This window comes from Pezoporus occidentalis, unplaced genomic scaffold (genome assembly GCF_034315485.1).
Source record: "Pezoporus occidentalis ecotype Australia unplaced genomic scaffold, CSIRO_AGI_Poc_V1 ctg874, whole genome shotgun sequence".
NCBI lineage: Eukaryota > Metazoa > Chordata > Aves > Psittaciformes > Psittacidae > Pezoporus > Pezoporus occidentalis.
In genome coordinates, this window is record NW_026916236.1 from 1 (window position 1) to 22,060 (window position 22,060).

The window sequence follows — 22,060 nt, forward strand, 5'->3', positions numbered from 1 at the left end:
GGATGTGGGGTAGGGGGTCTGTGGGGTAGGGGGTATGGGGAGTGGGGTTTGGGGTGTGGGGTGTGGGGTATGGGGGATGGAGGGGGTGGGGTATGGGGTGTGGGATGGGGGGTGCGGGGGATGGGGTGTGGGGTGGGGTATGGGGGATGGAGGGGGTGGGGTATGGGGTGTGGGGTGGGGTGTGGGGTGTGGGGTATGGGGGGTGTGGGGGGGGTGGGGTATGGGGGGTGGGGTAGGGGGTCTGTGGGGTAGGGGGTATGGGGGGTGGGGGGGGTGGAGGGTTTGGGGGGTATGGGGGGTGGGGTGTGGGGGGTGGATATGGGGTCTGTGGGATAGGGGGTATGGGGGGTGTGGGGGGAGGGGTATGGGATGTGGGGTAGGGGGTCTGTGGGGTAGGGGGTATGGGGGGTGGGGTTTGGGGTGTGGGGTTTGGGGGGTGGGGTACGAGGTCTGTAGGGTAGGGGGTCTGTGTGGTTTGGGGTGTGGGGTTTGGGGGGTGGAGGTCTGTAGGGTAGGGGGTCTGTGGGGTGTGGGGGGTGGGGGGTGGGGTGAGGGGGGTGTGGGGGGTGGGGGGTGGGGTGGGGGGTGTGTGGTTTGGGGTGTGGGGTATGGGGGGTGGGGTAGGGCGTCCTTGGAGTAGGGGGTATGGGGGGTGAGGTTTGGGGGGTGGGGGGTGGGATGGGGGGTGTGGGGTGTGTGGGGGGAGGGGTATGGGATGTGGATTGTAGGGTGTGGGGTGGGGTGTGGGGTATGGGGGATGTGGGGGGTGGGGGGTGTGGGGGGTGGGGTATGGGGTATGGGGTGTGTGGTATGGGGTATATGGGGTATGGGATTGGGATATGGGGTATGGGGTATGGGGTATGGGATGTGGGATATGAGGTATGGGGTATGGGGTACAGGATATGGGATGTATAGGGTGTGGGATGTGGGATACAGGATATGGGGTACGGGATATGGGATGTGGGGCGCGCGGGCCCCTCACTTGTTGCTGGCTTTGATGAGCTCCCCGTTCTTGTACCACTTGAGGGGCAGGTCGGGGTTGCTGAGCTCCACCTGCAGCCGGATCTTCTTGCCCTTGTCCACCTGGTACGCGGGGTCCAGCTTCCGCACGAACGCTATGGGGCGGGGGGACGCGGATAGGGGTCAACGCCCCCCATGGGTCGCTATGGGTCCCTATAGGTCCCTGTGGGTCCCTGTGGATCCCTATGGGTCCCTATGGGCCCTCTTCCAGGTTTACAGCCCTATTCCCCATCCCATGTCCTCCCTTGATCCCACCTCAGCTCTTCTTGCCCTCCACCTTCATCTCCTTCCCCATCCCATTCCCCATTCCCAGCCCCACAGACCCCTAAATCCCCCTTCCCCCCCATATCCCATTCCCCATCCCATTCCCCATTCCCACCCCATAGACACCTAAATCCCCCTTCCTCCCCTCATTCCCATACCCCCCCCCATTCCCATCCCCACCCCACAGACTCCCCCCATATCCCCATATCCCATTCCCCATCCCATTCCCCATTCCCACCCCATAGACCCCTAAATCCCCCTTCCCTCCCCATATCCCCTTCCCCATCCCCTTCCCCATCCCCTTCCCCACCCCCTTCCCCATCCCCTTCCCCATCCCATTCCCCATTCCCACCCCCATAGACCCCTAAATCCCCCTTCCCTCCCCATATCCCCTTCCCCATCCCCTTCCCCACCCCCTTCCCCATTCCCACCCCATTCCCTACCCTCGCTCTTCTTGGGCTCGGCGGTGACCTTCTTGAGGCGCCGGAGCATGCCGCGCAGGTCGGTGATGCCGTACTGGAAGGCGATGCGTTCGTACTCGCTCTTCTTGGTGACCCCCTTGAGGAGCTCCCAGATCTCCGGGGGGAAGCCGTCGTCGTCGTCCTTCTTCTTCTTCTTCTCCTCCACCTGCACCTCCCTGGAGCACCCATTGGGCACCCGTTGAGTGCTCGTTGAGTGCTCGTTGAGTGCCCGTTGAGCGCCCGTTGAGCGCCCGTTGAGTGTTCGTTGAGCACCCATTGGGCACCCGTTGAGTGCTCGTTGAGGGCCCGTTGAGCGCCCATTGAGGGCCCGTTGAGTGCCCGTTGAGTGCTCGTTGAGCACCCATTGAGTGCTCGTTGAGTGCTCGTTGAGCGCCCGTTGAGCGCCCGTTGAGTGCTCGTTGAGTGCCCATTGAGGGCCCATTGAGCACCCGTTGAGTGCCCATTGAGCGCCCGCTGAGTGCCCATTGAGCACCCATTGAGAACCCGTTGAGCACCCATTGAGCGCCCGTTGAGTGCCCATTGAGTGCTCGTTGAGCGCCCATTGAGTGCCTGTTGAGCACCCACTGAGCACCCATTGGGCACCCGTTGAGTGCTCATTGAGCGCTCGTTGAGTGCCCATTGAGAACCCATTGAGTGCACATTGAGCATCCACTGAGTGCCCATTGAGCGCCCATTGAGCACCCGTTGAGTACCCATTGAGTGCCCATTGAGCGATTATTGAGCTCCCATTGAGCGCCCATTGAGCACCCTTTGAGCGACCATTGAGTGCCCATTGAGCACCCATTGAGTGCCTGTTGAGTGCCCATGGAGCACCCATTGAGTGCCCATTGAGCACCCATTGAGCACCCATTGAGTGCCTGTTGAGCATCCATTGAGGGCCCATTGTACACCCATTGAGCACCCATTGCACATCCATTGTGCACCCTTTGCGCAACCATTAGCACCCACTGAGCACCCATCGAGCACCCATCGGCATCCACTGAGCACCCACTGAGCACCCATTAGCACCCATTGAGCACCCATCGGCATCCACTGAGCACCCACTGAGCACCCATTAGCACCCATTGAGCACCCATCAGCACCCACTGAGCACCCATTAGCACCCATTGAGCACCCATCGAGCACCCATCGGCATCCACTGAGCACCCATTGCACCCATTGGCACCCATTGCGCGCTCACCTCTTCTTCAGCAGCCCGCTGAAGTCCAGCTCTCCTGCGGTGTCATCCTTGGCATCGCCCCTGGGGGGGGAAAGGAAATGGGGGCAATGGGGGGGGGGGGAGGTCCTAGGGGTGCTTTGGGGGCAATGGGGGGAGCAGTGGGGGGGGGCTCATAGGGGGTGTCCCCCCACTCACGTCCTCTTGAAGGCCTGCAGGACGTTGCCATCCTCACTGGAGCGGGTGGCTGTGGGGACAGGAGGGTGAGACCCCCCCCCATGACCCCCATTGACCCCCATGTCCCAGTGCCCCCCTCAATGTGACCCCCATGTCCCCACTGAGCCTCTCATGGGGAGAATCAATGAGGTTGGGGGGTGGTGTCTGGGGAGCATTCATCTAAGGGGGACAATGGGGGTCCCAATGGGGTGATGGGGGGGGGTCAATGTGGTCAACGGGGTTCAATGGGTAGCTGGGGGGGTCAATGGGGTCCAATGATGTTCAATGGGTCGCGGGGGCGTCAATGGGGTTCAATGGGTCCTTGGGGGGGTCAATGGGGTCCAATGGATCCCTGGGGGTATCAATGGGGTCCAATGGGGTTCAGTGGGTCCCTGGGGGGTCAATGGGGTTCAATGATGTAAAAGGGGGTCCAACGGGGTTTTATGGGGTCCAATGGGGTTCAATGGGGATCAATTGGGTCCAATGGGGTTCAGTGGGGATCAATGGGGATCAATGGGGTTCAGTGGGGATCAATGGGGTTCAATGGGGCTCAATGGGGGTCAATGGGGTTCAATGGGGTTCAATGGGTTTCAATGGTGTTCAATGGGGTTCAATGGGGATCAATGGGGTTCAATGGGGGTCAATGGGGTTCAATGGGGATCAATGGGGGTCAATGGGGTTCAATGGGGATCAATGGGGTTCAATGGGGATCAATGGTGTTCAATGGTGTTCAATGGGGATCAATGGGGTTCAGTGGGTCCCGGGGGGGCGCGGACCCTCGATGTCGATGTTGAAGGAGCACGAGTCCTTCTTGTCCTTGGCCGTCACCTCGCAGCGGTAATCGCCGCGGTCGCCCAGCACCACCTTGGAGATGAGCAGCTCGAAGGTGTGCTCCTGGAGCAGGGATACGGATAGGGGATGGATGGGGGGAGATTATGGGATGGATGGGGTGTGGGGTGTGGGATATGGGGTGTGGGATGTGGGGTGTGGGATATGGGGTATGGGATGTGGGGTATGGGGTGTGGGGTATCGGGTGTGGGGTGTGGGGTGTGGGGTATGGGGTGTGGGGTATGGGTGTGGGGTGTGCACCACCTGTGGAGATGAGCAGGTATGGTGTGTGTGGGGTGTGGGGTATGGGGTGTGGGATATATGGGATGTGTGGGTTGTGGGGTGTGGGATATGGGGTGTGGGATGTGGGGTGTGGGATATGGGGTGGGATATGGGGTGGGGGATGTGGGGTGTGGGATGTGGGGTATGGGATGTGGGGCGTGGGGTATGGGATGTGGGGTGTGGGGTATGGGATGCGAGGTATGGGGTATGGGATATATGGGATATGGGGTATGGGGTATGGGGTCTATGGGATGTGGGGTATGGGATATGGAGTATGGGGTATATGGGATGTGGAATATGGGGTATGGGTAATGGATATGGGATGTATGGGGTATGGGGTATGGGATATGGCATATGGGGTACATGGGAGATGCGATAAGGGGTATATGGGGTATGGGATATGGGATATGGGCTGTAAGGGGTATGGGGTATTGATATGGGGTGTATAGGGTATGGGTAATGGTTATGGGATGTATGGGATATGGGGTATGGATATGGGGTGTATAGGGTATGGGTAATGGTTATGGGATGTATGGGGTATGTGATATGGGGTGTATAGGGTATGACTAATGGTTATGGGCTCTATGGGGTGCGGGCCCTATGGGGCGCCGGCCGTGGGCCTCTATGGGGCTCCCACCTTGCTCTCCTTGTCCATGCTCTCCTTGAACTGGAAGCGGGCCCCGCTCTTGCTGCCCAGCTCCAGCCACTTCCCCTTGAACCATTTGACGCTGGGCTTGGAGGGCAGCTGGGACCCGGCCACGCGCGCCACCACCCGCACGTCCTGGCCTGGACACGGCACCCAACGGCACCCAATGGCACCCAACGGCACCCAATGGCACCCAATGGAACCCAACGGCACCCAATGAAACCCAATGGAACCCAACGGCACCCAATGGCACCCAATGGCACCCAACGGCACCCAATGGAACCCAATGGAACCCAACGGCACCCAATGAAACCCAATGGAACCCAACGGCACCCAATGAAACCCAATGGCACTCAATGGAACCCAACGGCACCCAATGGAACCCAACGGCACCCAATGAAACCCAATGGAACCCAACGGCACCCAATGGAACCCAAGGGAACCCAATGGCACCCAATGAAACCCAATGGCACCCAATGGAACCCAATGGCACCCAATGGAATCCACTGGAACCCAATGGCACCCAATGGAACCCAATGCAACCCAACGGCACCCAATGGCAACAAATGGCACCCAACGGCACCCAATGGTACCCAGGGGGACCCAGCAGCACCCAGTGGTACCCAGTGGTACCCAGGGGTACCTACTGGTACCTATTGGTACCCATTGGCCCCTATTGACATCTATTGGCACCCACTGGCACCTATTGGCACCCACTGACATCTATTGGCACCCACTGGCACCCATTGACATCTATTGGCACCCATTAGCACCCACTGGTACCTATTGGTATCTATTGGTGCCTATTGGCACCCATTGACATCTATCGGCACCTATCGGCACCTATTAGCTCCTATCAATACCTATTGGCATCTATTGGCAACTATTGGCACCTATTGGCGCCTATGGGTGCCCATTGGCTCCTACTGCCACCTATCGGCACCCATTGCTACTGACACCTATTGCACTTATCAGCACCTATCGGCACCTATTGGTACTGACATCTATCGGCCCCTATCGGCACCCATTGGTACTGACACCTATTGACATCTATCGGCACCTATCAGTAATGACATCTATCGACATCTATTGGCACATCTATTGACATCTATTGGCACCTATTGGCATCTATTGACATCTATTGACATCTATTGACATCTATCGGCACCTATTGCCACCTATTGACATCTATCGGCACCTACTGACACCTATTGACATCTATTGACATCTATTGGCACCTATTGGTACTGACACCGATTGACATCTATCGGCACCTATTGACACCTACTGACATCTATCGGCACCTATTGGCATCTATTGACATCTATCGGCACGTATTAACATCTATTGACACCTATTGACATCTATTGGCACCTATTGACATCTATCGGCACCTATTGACATCTATTGACATCTATCGACACTTATTGACATCTATTGACATCTATCGGCACCTATTGACACTTATTGACATCTATCAGCACCTACTGGCATCTATTGACATCTATTGGCATCTATTGGCATCTATCGGCACCTATTGACACCTATTGACATCTATTGACATCTATTGGCACCTATTGACATCTATTGGCACCTATTGACATCTATTGACATCTATCGGCACCTATTGACATCTATCGGCACCTATTGACATCTATTGACATCTATCGGCACTTATTGACATCTATTGACATCTATCGGCACCTATTGACACCTATTGACATCTATCGGCACTTATTGACATCTATTGACATCTATCGGCACTTATTGACATCTATTGACATCTATTGGCACCTATTGGCATCTATTGAAATCTATTGACATCTATCAGCACCTATTGACACCTATTGACATCTATCGGCACTTATTGACATATATCAGCACCTATTGGCATCTATTGGCACCCCCAGACCCACAGTGACCCCCCCATAGGACCCCTCTGCCCCCTCCAGGACCCACTGAGCCCCCCACCTTCCCCCTTTAGAACCCACCCCAAGGTCCCATTGACCCCCCCTGCTTTCATCCCCATAGGATCCCATAGATCCCCCCCCAGCCCCATAGATCCCCCCCAGCCCCATAGATCCCCCCCCTCACCGCACTGCACCAGCACGCTCTGGGGTTTGCTGATGAAGAGCCCATCGGGGTCACGTGGCTCCGGGGGGTGAATCTCATCTGGGGGGGGATGGGGGGGAGCAGAAGGGGTCATGGGGGGTCATGGGGGGGGGCATTGGGGTCATGGGGGGGGGCATTGGGGTCATGGGGGGGGGCAGACACGCACCCAATGGGTCATCAGCGGCCTCTGCAATGAGATGGGGTTAAAGGGGGTTAAGGGGGGACCCCAGCACCCACTGACACCCCAGCACCCATTGACCTCCCCATAGCACCCATTGGCCTCCCATAGCACCCATTGCACCCATTGACCCCCCCCCATAGCACCCATTGGCACCCATAGCACCTATTGACCCCCCCAGCACCCATTGACACCCATAGCACCCATTGACCCCATGGCACCCATTGACCCCATAGCACCCATTGACCCCATAGCACCCATTGACCCCATAGCACCCATAGCACCCATAGCACCCATTGACCCCATAGCACCCATTGACACCCCCCAGCACCCATTGACCCCCACATAGCACCCACTGCCCCCCCATAGCACCCACTGCCCCCCCAGCACCCATTGCCCCCCCATAGCACCCATTGAACCCCATAGCACCCATTGCCCCCCCATAGCACCCACTGCCCCCCCCAGCACCCATTGACCCCCATAGCACCCATTGACCCCCATAGCACCCACTGACCTTCCCAGCACCCACTGACCCCCCCCCAGCACCCATTGCCCCCCCATAGCACCCATTGAACCCCATAGCACCCACTGACCCCCATAGCACCCACTGCCCCCCCCCAGCACCCATTGCCCCCCCATAGCACCCATTGAACCCCATAGCACCCATCTGCCCCCCCCCCCAGCACCCACTGCCCCCCCATAGCACCCACAGCCCCCCCCAGCACCCATTGACCCCCATAGCACCCACTGCCCCCCCAGCACCCATTGCCCCCCCATAGCACCCACTGACCCCCATAAAAACCCATTGAACCCCATAGCACCCACTGCCCCCCCATAGCACCCACTGCCCCCCCCAGCACCCACTGCCCCCCCATAGCACCCACTGCCCCCCCCAGCACCCACTGCCCCCCCATAGCACCCATTGACCCCCCCAGCACCCACTGCCCCCCCCATAGCACCCACTGCCCCCCATAGCACCCATTGACCCCCTTAGCACCCATTGCCCCCCCCCCCCGCACCTTTGGGTGCCCCCCCCGCCTCCTCTTCTCCTTTTTGCCCATTTTCCTCCTTTTTCTCCTCTTTTTTCTCCTCTTTTTTCTCTTTTTCCTCTTTTGGCTCCTTTTTCACCTCTTTTTTCTCCACCTTTTTCTCCTTCTTGGCAACTGCGGGGGGGGGGGGGGGAACAGCAAAAGTGACCCCCGCCCTGCAATGACCCCCCCAGAACCCCAAAACCACCTTAATCCACCCCAAAACCCCCTTAAACTCCCCAAATCCCCTTAAAGCACCCCAAAAGCTCCTTACCCCCGCCAAACCCCCTTAAACCCCACTAAAATCACCCCAAAACCCCTTAAATCCCAATAAAATCACCCCAAAACTCCTTAAACCCCATTAAAATCACCCCAAACTCCCTTAAATCCCATTAAAATCACCCCAAACCCCCTTAAATCCCATTAAAATCACCCCAAAACCCCCTTAAATCCCATTAAAATCACCCCAAACCCCCTTAAATCCCATTAAAATCACCCCAAACCCCCTTAAACCCCATTAAAATCACCCCAAAACCCCCTTAAATCCCATTAAAATCACCCCAAAACCCCCTTTAATCCCATTAAAATCACCCCAAAACCCCCTTAAATCCCATTAAAATCACCCCAAACCCCCTTAAACCCCATTAAAATCACCCCAAACCCCCTTAAATCCCCTGAATCCACTCCAAAACCCCCTTAATCCCCCCCAAAACCCCCTTAAATTCCCCAAACCCCCTTAAAGCACCCCAAAAGCTCCTTAACCCTGCCAAACCCCCTTAAACCCCATTAAAACCACCCCAAAACCCCCTAAACCACCTTAAAACACCCAAAACCCCTCTTAATCCACCCCAAACCCCTTTAAATCCCATTAAAACAAGCCCAAAACCCCGGTAAAACCCTTCAAAACCCCCTTAAACTCCCCAAATCCCTTTAAACCACCCCAAAATCTTAACAACCCCAAAACCCCCTTAAAACACCCCAAAATCCCCTTAAATCCAATTAAAACCACCCCAAAACCCCGTTAAAACACCCCAGAACCCCCTTAAACTCCCCCAATCCCCTTAAACCACCCCAAAACCCCCTTAAAACACAAAAAAAACCTCCTTAAATCACCCCAAAACCCCCTTAAATCACCCCAAAACCCCCTTAAAACACCCCAAAACCTCCTTATATCCCGTTAAACCACCCCAAACCCCCCTAAACTACCTGAAAACACCCAAAACCCTCTTAATCCACCCCAAAACGCCCTTAAATTACCCCAAAACCCCTTAAATCTCATTAATCCACCCCAAAACCCCCTTAAATCACCACAAAACCCCTTAAATCTCATTAATCCACCCCAAAACCCCCTTAAATCACCCCCAAAACCTCCTTAAATCCCGTTAAACTACCCCAAAACCCTCTTAATCCACCCCAAAACCCCCTTAAATCCCATTAAAACCACCCCAAAACCCCCTTAAATCACCCCAAAACCCCCTTAAATCTGTTAAACCACCCCAAAACCCCCTTAAAACACCCAAAAACCCCCTTAAATCCCATTAAACCACCCCAAACACCCCAAACCCCTTAAACCCCCAAAACCACCCCAAAACCCCCTTAAATCACCCCAAAACCCCTTAAATCCCATTAAAACCACCCTAAAACCCCCTTAAATCACCCCAAAACCCCCTTAAATCCCATTAAAACCACCCCAAAATCCCCTTAAACCACCCCAAAACCCCTTAAATCCCATTAAACCACCCCAAACCCCCCTAAACCACCTTAAAACACCCAAAACCCTCTAAATCCACCCCAAAACCCCCTTAAATCCCCTTAAAACCACTCCAAAACCCCCTTAAACCACCCCAAAACCAGTGCGCCCCTCCCCCCCCAGCCCCATATAAGGCCTGCCTTAAACCTGACCCCTTCCAAAAGGTCACGGGGAGGGGGGAGGGGCGGGGTTACCCTAGGCCAACCCCTCCCCCCCCACCCCTCCCCCCCCCTTGGGTGCCCTTTGGGGTGTCTCAAGTGACACCCATGGGGGGGGGGAGGGGGCTGATACTCATACCCGCCCCCCCCCCCCCCCTCCCCCTCTCCCCCCCCCCCCATATGACACCGTGTCCCCCCCCCCCCAATTTACCCCCCCCGGGGTAATTAATTACCCCCCTATGGGGCAATCCCCCCCCAATTACCCCCCCCATATCTAATTGCCCCCCCTTAATACCCCCCCGGGGTAATTAATTAATTAATCCTCCCTATTAATTAATTACACCCCCGCCTTTAATTGCCCCCCACATTGTAATTACCCCCCCTTAATTGCCCCCCTACTTGGGGGCTAATTGCCCCCCCATTGTAATTACCCCCCCCATTAATTGCCCCCCCCCTTAATTGCCCCCCTACTTGGGGGCTAATTGCCCCCCCCCCCCAATCAGTACCCCCCCGGGGGGTAATTACCCCCCCCCTCGGGCTAATTGCCCCTACCAATAAATGACCCCCCCCCATAATAATTGCCCCCCCCGGGGTAATTAATGACCCCCCTTAATTAATGACCCCGTAATTAATTAATTACCCCCTAATTAATTAATTACCCCCCCCACCTTTGCTGGGCTCAGGCATGGCGGCGGCTCAGGGCTCACAAGTGCCCCGGGGGGGGCTGCGGCCCCTTTAAATACCCCCCCCCCCCCCCCGACACCCCCCCCCCCCTTGGCCACGCCCTCCCTTAATCCTCCCCCCTCCCCCCCCATTGGAAAGGGGGACTCGGAAAGAGGGGGGGGAGGGGGGGGTCAAAAGTGGGGACCCCCCCCCATGGGGACCCCCTCAAATGTGGGGGGGGCACCCCCAAAATGGGGTGGGGGAGGGGAACCGGATCCATTCCCTCCCCCCCCCCTCCCCCTCCCCCCCCCATGGGACATTCCTGATCCCTCCCCTCCCCCCACCCTGGAACATTCCAACCCCCCCCATGGATATGGGGGGGGGTGGGGGGTCACAACCGCCCCATAGGCCCCATTGTTTTCCCCCCCCCCCCAAATTAAGGGGTTCAAGGACCTCAGTGCCCCCCCCCCCTTTTGTGTGTGCATCCCCCCCCCCCATTTGTGGTGTCACCCCCCCTCCCCCCCCCCATTTATGTTGCCCCTCCCCCCCCCTCCAGACAGCCTCATTGATTGGCTAAAGGCCTTTATGAGCATTTTTGGGGGGGGGGGAGGGGTACATTGCAAATAGGGGGGGGGAAGGGGGGGGGAGTCAATGTGGGGGGGGGGGGTGTCAATGATGGAGGGGGGGGGAGGAGCTCCAAGATCCATGCTAATGACTCAAACCAAATATGGGCAGGGGTGGGCGGGGCTTAAACACCCACCCCCCCAATGGGGGGGGGGGGGCGGAGCTTAAGCACCCCTATACATGGGGTGGTGGAGCTTAAACCCCCCCCATATGGGGGGGGGCAAAGCTTAAACCCCTCTATATGGGGGGGGCAAAGCTTAAGCCCCCCCTATATACATGGGGGGCGGAGCTTAACCCCCTTTATATATATATGGGGGGGGGGGGGGCAAAGCTTAACCCCCCACACCCCCATAGATGGGGGGCAGAGCTTAACCCCCTTTATATATATATATGGGGGGGGCAAAGCTTGACCCCCCACACCCCCATAGATGTGGGGCAGAGCTTAACCCCCTTTATATATATATATGGGGGGGGGCAAAGCTTAACACCCCCCATATGGGGGGCGGAGCTTAACCCCCTTTATATATATATATGGGGGGGGGGCAAAGATTAACACGCCACCCCATATGGGGGGCGGAGCTTAACCCCCCCCATATATGGGGGGCAGAGCTTCCCCCCCCCCCCAACCTCACAGTGGGGGCATAGGGAGGGGGCCTTTGCTATCCATGCCCCCCCCCATTTCCTTGGGGGGAGTGGCTGTGGCCGTGCCCCCCATGCTGGTGGGGGTGGTGTTGGGGAGGGTGTTGATGGTGGGGGTGGGGGTGATGGTGGGGGGGGGGGGGCATCATTTCCTCCCCACATCCCCCCCCCCCAGCCCCAGCCCCACGCCGGTTCCTCCGTCGGAAGTACTTGTAGCGTTGCACATAGGCCCGCACCAAGTTGTTGACCTTGACTGGGTTGATCTCCCCACTGCGGCTATGGCAGATCTATGGGGCAGGGATATAGGGGGCCATCAATGGGGTGTGGATGGGGCTCATCAATGGGTCCCTTGCTCCCCATAGAAACCCCCCTACTCTTATGGTACCTTATGGACGGCCTTGCGTAGGATGTCCTTGTACTCGTCCTTGGTGATGTCCTTCTTTTGGTAGTAGGGCTTGATGGCCAACTTGACCTCTTCCACCGCCCGCTCCTGCGTGTGCAGCTTCTTCAGGTACTGGGTGGGGGGCACAATGTGGGGCTCAGGACCCATAGGGACCCATAGGGACCCATAGGGAGCCAGCCCCGGACCCATAGCGATGGGTGCGGATGCAACTCAAGGGCATGGAGATGGAAGGGGGGAAAGGGAAGGGTCAGGCAAGGCCAAGAGCACTGGGGGGGGGGTTCTTGGAGGGGTGGGTGGCACCCATTGGCACCCACTGTCACCATTGGCACCTATTAGCACCCACTGTCAACTACTGGCAGTCATTGGCAGCTATTGGCACCCACTATCACCATTGGCACCCATTGGCACTCATTGCCACCTACTGGCACCCATTGGCACTCACTGCCACCAATTGGCACCCATTGCCACCTATTGGCACCCACTATCATCACTGGCACCCATTACCACCCATTGGCACCCATTGGCACCCACTGTCACCATTGGCACCTATTAGCACCCACTGTCAACTACTGGCAGTCATTGGCAGCTATTGGCACCCACTATCACCATTGGCACCCATTGGCACCCACTGCCACCTACTGGCACCCATTGGCACCCACTATCATCACTGGCACCCATTACCACTCATTGGCACCCACTGTCACCATTGGCACCTATTAGCACCCACTGTCACCTACTGGCAGCCATTGCCACCTACTGGCACCCACTATCACCACTGGCACCTACTGTCACCATTGGCACTCACTGCTACCAATTGGCACCCATTGGCACCCACTGTCCCCACTGCCACTATTGGCACCCACTGCCACCTACTGGCACCCCCTATCATCACTGGCACCCATTACCACCTATTGGCACCCACTATCATCACTGGCACCCATTACCACCTATTGGCACCCACTATCATCACTGGCACCCATTACCACTCATTGGCACCCATTGGCACCCACTGTCACCATTGGCACCTATTAGCACCCACAGTCACCTACTGGCAGTCATTGCCAGCTATTGGCACCCACTATCACCACTGGCACCCATTGGCACTCATTGCCACCAATTGGCACCCATTGGCACCTATTGGCACCCACTATCACCATTGGCACCCATTGGCACTCATTGCCACCAATTGGCACCCATTGGCACCCACTACCACCATTGGCACTCATTGCCACCTATTGGCACCCACTATCATCACTGGCACCCATTACCACTCATTGGCACCCATTGGCACTCACTGCCACCAATTGGCACCCATTGCCACCTATTGGCACCCACTATCATCACTGGCACCCATAACCACTCATTGGCACCCATTGGACCCCACTGTCACCATTGGCACCTATTAGCACCCACTGTCGCCTACTGGCAGCCATTGTCACCTCTTGGCACCCACTATCACCACTGTCACCCACTGTCACCCATTACCACCATCACCCATTAGCACCCATTACCACCCATTGTCACCCATTAGGACCCACTGTCACCCATTACCACCCATTGTCACCCATTACCACCCACTGTCACCCATTGTCACCCATTACCACCCATTGTCACCCGTTACCACCCACTGTCACCCACTGTCACCCACTGTCACCCATTGGGAACATCCATGGGGAGGTTGGGGGGTGTTGATAAGGGGGGGGGGCAGGGGGTCGCACCACCATGGGGTGTCCTTGGCATCGAGGTCCCTATCACAACATGGCCACACCCCACATCCCATACCCCATATCCTGTACCCCACACCCCACATCCCATACCCCATATCCCGTACCCCATATCCCATACCCATACATCCCATATCCCATACCCCACATCCCATACCCCGTACCCCATATATCCCATACCCCATATCCCATATCCCATACCCCACACCCCATATCCCATATCCCATGCATCCCATACCCCACACATCCCATACCCCATATCCCATACCCCATACATCCCATATATCCCATATCCCATATCCTATACCCCATACATCTCATACCCCAAATCCCATATATCCCATACCCCATATCCCATACCCCATGCCCATATCCCATATATCTCATACCCCATACCCCATATACCATATTCATATCCCATATCCATATTCACATCCCATACATCCCATACCCCATATCCATACCCTATACCCACACCCCATATCCCATACCCCATATATCCCATACCCTACACCCCATATCCCATAGCCCATATCCCATATCCCATACCCCATATCCCATACCCCATATACCCCACACCCCATATCCCATACCCCATATACCATATCCACACTCCATACCCCATACCCATACATCTCACACCCCATACCCCACACCCCATATCCCATACCCATATATCTCACACCCCATATCCCATACCCACACCCCACACCCCATATCCCATACCCATATATCTCACACCCCACACCCCATATCCCATACCCATATATCTCACACCCCATATCCCATACCCCACACCCCATACCCCATATCCCATATCCGATATCCCATATCCTATCCCACATATCCCCTACCTCACACCCCACACCCCATATCCCATACCCACACCCCACACCCCATATCCCATACCCATATATCTCACACCCCATATCCCACACCCCATATCCCATACCCACACCCCACACCCCATATCCCATACCCATACATCTCCCACCCCATACCCACCCCCCAGGTCCCCACTCACCTTCTCACTGTCCCCTCTCCCATCTCCATTGTCCCTCCTCCCGTCCCCTCCAGCCCCTGCCCCATAGATGGGGGGCACCGCAGCCCCCCCCCCCGTTACCCCCCCCATTGCTGGGGGGGCTCCGGGTATGGGGGGCCCCCCCCCCAAGTAAGGGGGAGCCACGGGGGGGGCTGTGGGGGGGGCGGCTGTGGGCGGGGCCTGGGGGGGGCCCAGAGGGGGCGGAGCCTTCGTCTGGCTCAGGATCTATGGGGGGAGGAAGAGTTAAAGGGGGTCCGAGGGGGGCAAAGGGCACCCCATGGGGGGAGCACAGGGGTCCCCCCCCCATAGGGCCCCCATCCCCTTTTGGGGTACCCCTGTCCCCCCCCCCCCCGCATTGTGCCCCCATCCCTTCTTAGGGGTACCCCTATCCCCCCCCCCATTGTGTCCCTGTCCCCCCCCACCCCATAGGGACCCCATCCCCTTTTGGGGTACCCCTGTCCCCCCCCCCCCCCCCCATTGTGCCCCCATCCCTTCTTCGGGGTACCCCTATCCCCCCCCCCATTGTGTCCCTGTCCCCCCCCACCCCATAGGGCCCCCATCCCCTTTTGGGGTACCCCTGTCCCCCCCCCCCCCCATTGTGTTCCCATCCCCTCCTGGGTATCCCCATCCCTTCTTGGGGTACCCCTGCCTCCCCCCCCCCCTTGTACCCCTATATCCCCCCACTGTACCCCTATATCCCCCCCATTGTATCCATGTCCCCCCCCATTGTGCCCTCATCCCTTTGGGGGTGCCCACATCCTCTTTTGGGGTACCCCTGTCCCACCCCCCCATTGTACCCCTATATCCCCCCCATTGTATCCATGTCCCCCCCCCATTGTGCCCCCATACCTTTGGGGGTGCCCCCATCCCTTTTGGGGTACCCCCCCCATTGTACCCCTATATCCCATTGTACCCCTATATCCCCCCCATTGTATCCATGTCCCCCCCCCAATTGTGCCCCCATCCCTTTGGGGTACCCCTATCCCCCCCATTGTACCCCTTTATCCCCCCATTGTATCCATGTCCCCCCCCATTGTGCCCCATCCCTTTGGGGGTGCCCCCATCCCTTTTGGGGTACCCCCCCCATTGTACCCCTATATCCCATTGAGTTCCTATGCCCCCCCCCCATATCCCTGTCCCTTTGAGGGTGTCCCCATCCCTTTAGGGGTACCCCTATCCCCCCCCCACTGAATTCCTGTCCCTTTTGGGGTGCCCCCATCCATTTTGGGGTACCCCCCCATTGTACCCCTATATCCCATTGTGTTCCTATGCCCCCCCCCCCATATCCCTGTCCCTTTGAGGGTGTCCCCATCCCTTTAGGGGTACCCCTATCCCCCCCCCACTGAATTCCTGTCCCTTTTGGGGTGCCCCCATCCCTTTTGGGGTACCCCCCCCATTGTACCCCTATATCCCATTGCGCTCCTATGCCCCCCCACCATATCCCTGTCCCTTTTGGGGTGCCCCCATCCATTTTGGGGTGCCCCCATCCCTTTTGGGGTGCCCCCCCCCCCCAAACCTGGTTCGTGGCCTGGATGAGCTCCTGTGCCTTGGCCCTGCTGGCCAGGTTGGCCTCTTCCATCTTGAAGAGCAGCGCGGTCACTGCAAGGGGGGGGCACCCCATTAACCCCAATGGGTGCTGGGGGGGCACCCCATTACCCCCAATGGGTGTTGGTTGGGGGGGGCACCCCATTAACCCCAATGGGTGCTGGGGGGGGGGGCACCCCATTAACCCCAATGGGTGCTGGGGGGGACCCAATTACACCCAATGGGTGCTGGGGGGGGGCATCCCATTACACCCAATGGGTGCTGGTTGGGGGGGGCACCCCATTACCCCCAATGGGTGCTGGTTGGGACACTCCATTACCCCCAATGGGTGCTGGTTGGGGGGGGCACCCCATTACCCCCAATGAGTGCTGGGGGGGGGTTCACCCCATTACCCCCAATGAGCCGACACCCAATGGGTGCTGGTGATCACCCCATTACCCCCAGTGAGCTGACACCCAATGGGTGCTGGTGATCACCCCATTACCCCCAATGACCTGACACCCAATGGGTGCTGATGATCACCCCATTACCCCCAATGACCTGACACCCAATGGGTGCTGGTGATCACCCCATTACTCCCAGTGAGCTGACACCCAATGGGTGCTGGTGATCACCCAACTACCCCCAACGAGCCGACACCCAATGGGTGCTGGTGATCCCCCCATTACCCCCAATGGGTGCTGGTTGGAGGGTGGGTTCATCCCATTACCCCCAATGACCTGACACCCAATGGGTGCTGATGATCACCCCATTACCCCCAATGACCTGACACCCAATGGGTGCTGGTTGGAGGGTGAGTTCATCCCATTACCCCCAATGACCTGACACCCAATGGGTGCTGCTGATCACCCAACTACCCCCAACGAGCCAACACCCAATGGGTGCTGGTGATCACCCAACTACCCCCAATGAGCCGACACCCAATGGGTGCTGCTGATCACCCCATTACCCCCAATGGGTGCTGGTTGGAGGGTGGGGTCATCCCATTACCCCCAATGAGCCGACACCCAACTACCCCCAATGAGCCGACACCCAACGGGTGCTGGTGATCACCCCATTACCCCCAGTGACCTGACACCCAATGGGTGCTGGTTGGAGGGCGGGTTCATCCCATTACCCCCAATGACCTGACACCCAATGGGTGCTGGTGATCATCCAACTACCCCCAACGAGCCAACACCCAATGGGTGCTGGTGATCACCCCATTACCCCCAACGAGCCGACACCCAACGGGTGCTGGTGATCACCCCATTACCCCCAACGAGCCGACACCCAACGGGTGCTGGTGATCACCCCATTACCCCCAATGGGTGCTGGTTGGAGGATGGGTTCATCCCATTACCCCCAATGAGCCGACACCCAACTACCCCCAACGAGCCGACACCCAATGGGTGCTGGTGATCCCCCCATTACCCCCAACGGGTGCCACGATGGGGGGGTCCCCAACCCAATCCCAACCCCCCCAATGCCACCTACGTGCCAACACGCCGCTGGTGGCACAATCCACCCCCCCTTGGAGGCTCCACGGCACCGGCGCCATCGCCCGCGGCGCTTCCTCCTTGCCCTCGCAGCGGCTGTCGGCTTCGGGATCGCTGCGCCCCTGCTCCGTGGCCACGGAAGCCCCGTTGCCGGCGGTGGGAAGAGGGGGGGTCGGGGGGTGCCCGTCCCCTCCCCCACCTCCTCCTCCTCCTCCTCCTCCTCCTCCTCCTTCTTCTGGTAGGAAGGAGACATCGGGGGTCTTACAACTGCTATCGACCGTCTGCGAGTCCGGCGTCACCTCCGGCTCCGGCGCGGCCGCCGCCGGCACCGCCGAGCCCTTGCTTTGGTGGTGGTGATGGTGATGGTGATGGTGGTGGTGATGGTGATGGGAAGCCGGGGGGGTACCCCCAACGCTGGCGACGGGGCTGGGGGGAGGTTTGGGGCTGGCCCCCCCCGATTTATCGGAGCCCGACCAAGGCGATTCCCGCTTGGAAGGCAAACGGAGCGCGGCGCCGGCGCCGCCTTGGCTGCAGCTGTCGGCTTTGGACTTCTTGAGGGCTCCTTTGGGGGCTTTGGGCTTCTTCTTCTTCCTGGCGTCGCCCGTGCCGGACCCAACGCTGGTTTTGGCTTTGCCGCCGGCGCCTTTGGGCTTCTTGAGGCCGCTTTTGGCCTTGGCGCCTTTGGGTTTCTTGCCTTTGGCGCCGGGCTCTTTAGGCAGGTTGCTTTTGGCCACGCCGACTTTGCCATCGGGCGCCGGGCGCTCGCCGCCTCCCTTCAGGAAAGGCGCCCGGCTCTCGGCGTCGCGGCTGAACTTGACGCCGATGGAGCCGGCGCCGCTCTCCTTGGGCACCGTGGTGGAGGTGACGCCGTCGCGGATGAGCACCGACACCTTGGACTGGAGCTTCACCTTGCGGGCGGCGCTGCCGCCGCCGCCGTCCCGGTGGTGCCCGTCCCGTTTGCTCTTGCGGCTCTTGTCGCGCTCGCCGCGCGGCGCCTTCTCCTTCTCGCCCTTGCCGGCGTCGGCACTCGGATGCTCCTTGAGCTTCTTCTTGTGCTTCTCCCGGCTCGCCGGCTCTTGGGACCGGCTCCGCTTCCGCTCCTTGTCCTTCTTACCGGCGCCGTCGCCTTTGCCGAGCCGCGGCGGTGGCGGCGGTGGTGGTGGTGGCGGTGGTTGCACCGCCGCCGCCGCCGCTTCCGGAGGCTCCCGGTCGGAAGAAGCCCCCTCGAAGCTCAACCCTTCGGAATCGTAGAGCACTTCCCTCTTGGCGGGCTCCGGCGGCGTGCCGGGCCTCCGGCTCACCGTGATGGTGCGTTTGATGGCGAAGAGGTCGGAGTCGTTGAGCTCCTGGATGGAAGGCGGCACCACCGGGCGCGCTTCCCGGCGCCCGCCGCTCTTCTCCCCCTTGGCATCCGGCGCTTCCCGCCGGGACGAGCGGCGTTCCCGGGAGCGGGCACGGGGTTCTTGCTGCGGTTGCTGTTGTTGCTTCTTCTTCTTCTTGCCGCCGTCGCCGCGGTGCTTGTCCTTGTGGCGGCCGTGGCGTTGGGCGCTGCCCGAGCGCCGGCGCCGGCGTTTGTCCCGTGAGCGCGAACGCCGCCCTCGGGACCACGAGCGGCGCCGCGAGCGCGAGCGGGAGCCGCGGTGCCGGTGCCGATCCTTGCTTTTACCCGCCGGCTCCGGGCCTTTCTTCCCGGCCCAGCCTATGGAAGAAGAACCGCGTTCCCGAGAGCGTTTTGGCTTCTTCCGGGACGCCGCCGACGGCGATCGGGGCGAAGGGGGCCCGCGGAGGCGGCGCTGGCTCAGGATCTTGCGGCGTAAATCGGAGCCGGGGCTTTTCCAGCGCGGATCCGGTTGGTTCTCGGCGCCGAAGTCGCCTTCCTCATCGGAATCGGCGTGCAGCGAGAGGAAATCGTCGCCTTCGGGCCCCCGCGGCGCCCGCGGCTCCGGCGGCGCCCGGCCGCGGATGGAAGAGGCGGTGCCGGTGCCGCCGGCGCCGCCACCGGTGATTCCCGAGCTCCGGAATAACCGCAGCGGGCTGTTGTAACGCTCGTCCTCGTGCGGGACGATCTCGCCTTCCTCAATCTCGGAATCGCCGGCGCTCGGAGCCCAGTCGCGCCGGGCCCGGTGCCGTTTGGCCCCTCGGGATGCGGTGCCCGGTACCGGGGCTTTGGTGTTCCCGGCGGCCACCACTTCCAGGGATAACTTCCCTTCCAGCTTCCCGTCGCATTCCGGGTGCTTCTTCCCGGCTAAATCCACCACGAAGACGCGGCGCCGCGGTTCCGGCACGGTGCCGGATACCAGCGCCGCCGTTTCCTCGTCTTCTTCTTCTTCTTCTTCCTCTTCTTCTTCTTCTTCTTCTTCCTCTTCTTCTTCTTCCTCTTCCGGAAGGGTGGAATCGGCGCCGGGAGGGATTTGGGATGGGGGAGGCTCCGGATCGGCCTCCGGTTCCTTCTCAAAGTCCTGGCTCAAGCTGTTGTCATCGTAGATGCCGGCCAAGGTCTCGGAGATGCGGCTGATGCTGTGGGATACATCGGGCCGGGGTCGCTCTTCCTCGTCCTCCTCTTCCTCTTCTTCTTCCTCTTCCTCCTCCTCCTCTTCCTCTTCCTCCTCCTCGTCCTCTTCCTCCTCCTCGTCTTCCTCCTCCTCCTCCTCCTCCTCCGGGCTGGGGCTGCTGCGGGAGGAGCTGGGGTTGGAGCCGGTGGGATCGAAGGGGTCGTACTTCTGGTCCTGGCGCCCTTCAGCCTCTTTGGGCGGCGAGGAAGAGGAGGCTCCGTAGGGAAAGGCGGCGGCGGCGACGGCGGCGGGAGCAGGGGGGGCAGGAGGAGGAGGAGGAGGAGGAGGGGGGGGCGGGGGGGGGTTCTCCTCATCCGTGGGGTGGAAAGGGTCATAAATATCCAAGGTTGGGGAATGGGGCCGGAACACGGCCGGGGGGGGGGCGCCGCCGGACGAGGAGGAAGAGGAGGAAGAGGAGGACGAGGAAGATGAGGAGGAAGAGCGGGAAGAGGAAGAGGAATCGGGGGGGTGGCTCCGGGCCGGCTCCTGCCGTGGGGCTGGGGGGGGAGGGTTTGGGGGGGGTGGCCCCGCCCCCCCCGCCGCCCCCCCTCCCCCTCCTCCCGGGGCTGCCACTCGGGCCCCTCCCCCCGCTGCCCGCGCACGTCGGGGGCGGGGGGGGGCGGGGGGGGTTTGGGAGGGGGTGGGGGGAGGGGGTTGAAGGGGGGGGGGTGCGGCGGGGGCGGGGAGGGGGGAAAGGGGAGGGGGGTGGGGGGAGGATGAGAGGAGGGAGCCGGGGGGGGGCACGGGGGGGGGCACGGGGGGGCCCCCCCAGGGATGCGCCAGCGGCGAGAGGAGGAGCCGGGGAGGTGGCCTGGGGGGGGGGGGGGGGAAGGGGAATGGGGGTCAGGGGGGGCGCAGCGCCCACACCAGGACCCCCCAGTGTCCCCCCATTGCCCCCATTACACCCCATAACCACCTTCCCCCGGTGCCCTATGACATTGCTCCCATTGCCCCCCATTGGCCCCTATTACCCCCATTGCCCCCATTGGTCCCCGTTACCCCCCATTGCCCTATCAACCCCATCACCCCCATTGTCCCATTCCCCCCATTACCTCAACTGCCCCCATTCCCCCCATTGCCCCATTTCCCCATTCCCATTACCCCATTACCCCTATTAGCCCATTACCATCACCCCCATTACCCCATCCCCATTTCTCCCATTGCCCCCATTACCACCATTGTCACCATTCCCATTCCCCCATTCCCATCGCCCCCATTCCCATTGCCCCCCATTCCCCCATCACTCCCATTCCCATTATCCCCATTACCC

General features: G+C 59.7%; 2 protein-coding genes across 2 annotated transcripts; both read right to left on the minus strand.

Annotated features, from left to right (window-relative positions):
• Nucleotides 1-978: 978 nt before the first annotated feature.
• Nucleotides 979-10,814, minus strand: LOC134156540 (myosin-binding protein C, fast-type-like). The gene is made up of 11 exons (XM_062604650.1): nt 10,789-10,814; nt 8,313-8,347; nt 8,204-8,273; nt 7,173-7,193; nt 6,989-7,066; nt 4,886-5,034; nt 3,915-4,032; nt 3,121-3,169; nt 2,947-3,006; nt 1,728-1,921; nt 979-1,115 (listed from the first exon to the last, which is right to left on the minus strand). Exons 1-11 carry the CDS (start codon nt 10,805-10,807, stop codon nt 979-981), a joined length of 930 nt encoding a protein of 309 aa, XP_062460634.1. The 5' UTR covers nt 10,808-10,814.
• A 1,402-nt stretch (nt 10,815-12,216) lies between these two features.
• On the minus strand, nt 12,217-21,042 carry SCAF1 (SR-related CTD associated factor 1; the record flags this gene model as incomplete). The annotated part of the gene is made up of 8 exons (XM_062604651.1): nt 12,217-12,333; nt 12,432-12,560; nt 15,198-15,440; nt 16,732-16,814; nt 18,237-18,398; nt 18,465-18,580; nt 18,713-19,391; nt 19,440-21,042. Coding segments are annotated over 8 exons (3,132 nt in total), but the record flags the coding sequence as incomplete, so codon positions are not given.
• Between the last annotated feature and the right edge of the window lie 1,018 nt (nt 21,043-22,060).

What these genes read in the sequence shown, in the direction of transcription:
- LOC134156540 (XM_062604650.1), bottom strand. An exon ending in GGCCGCTGATGACCCATTGG is followed by an intron (nt 7,067 to 7,172) that starts GTGCGTGTCTGC and finishes ATCCCCCCCCAG; the next exon opens with ATGAGATTCACCCCCCGGAG. An exon ending in AGCGGGCTGCTGAAGAAGAG is followed by an intron (nt 1,922 to 2,946) that starts GTGAGCGCGCAA and finishes TGGGTGCTCCAG; the next exon opens with GGAGGTGCAGGTGGAGGAGA.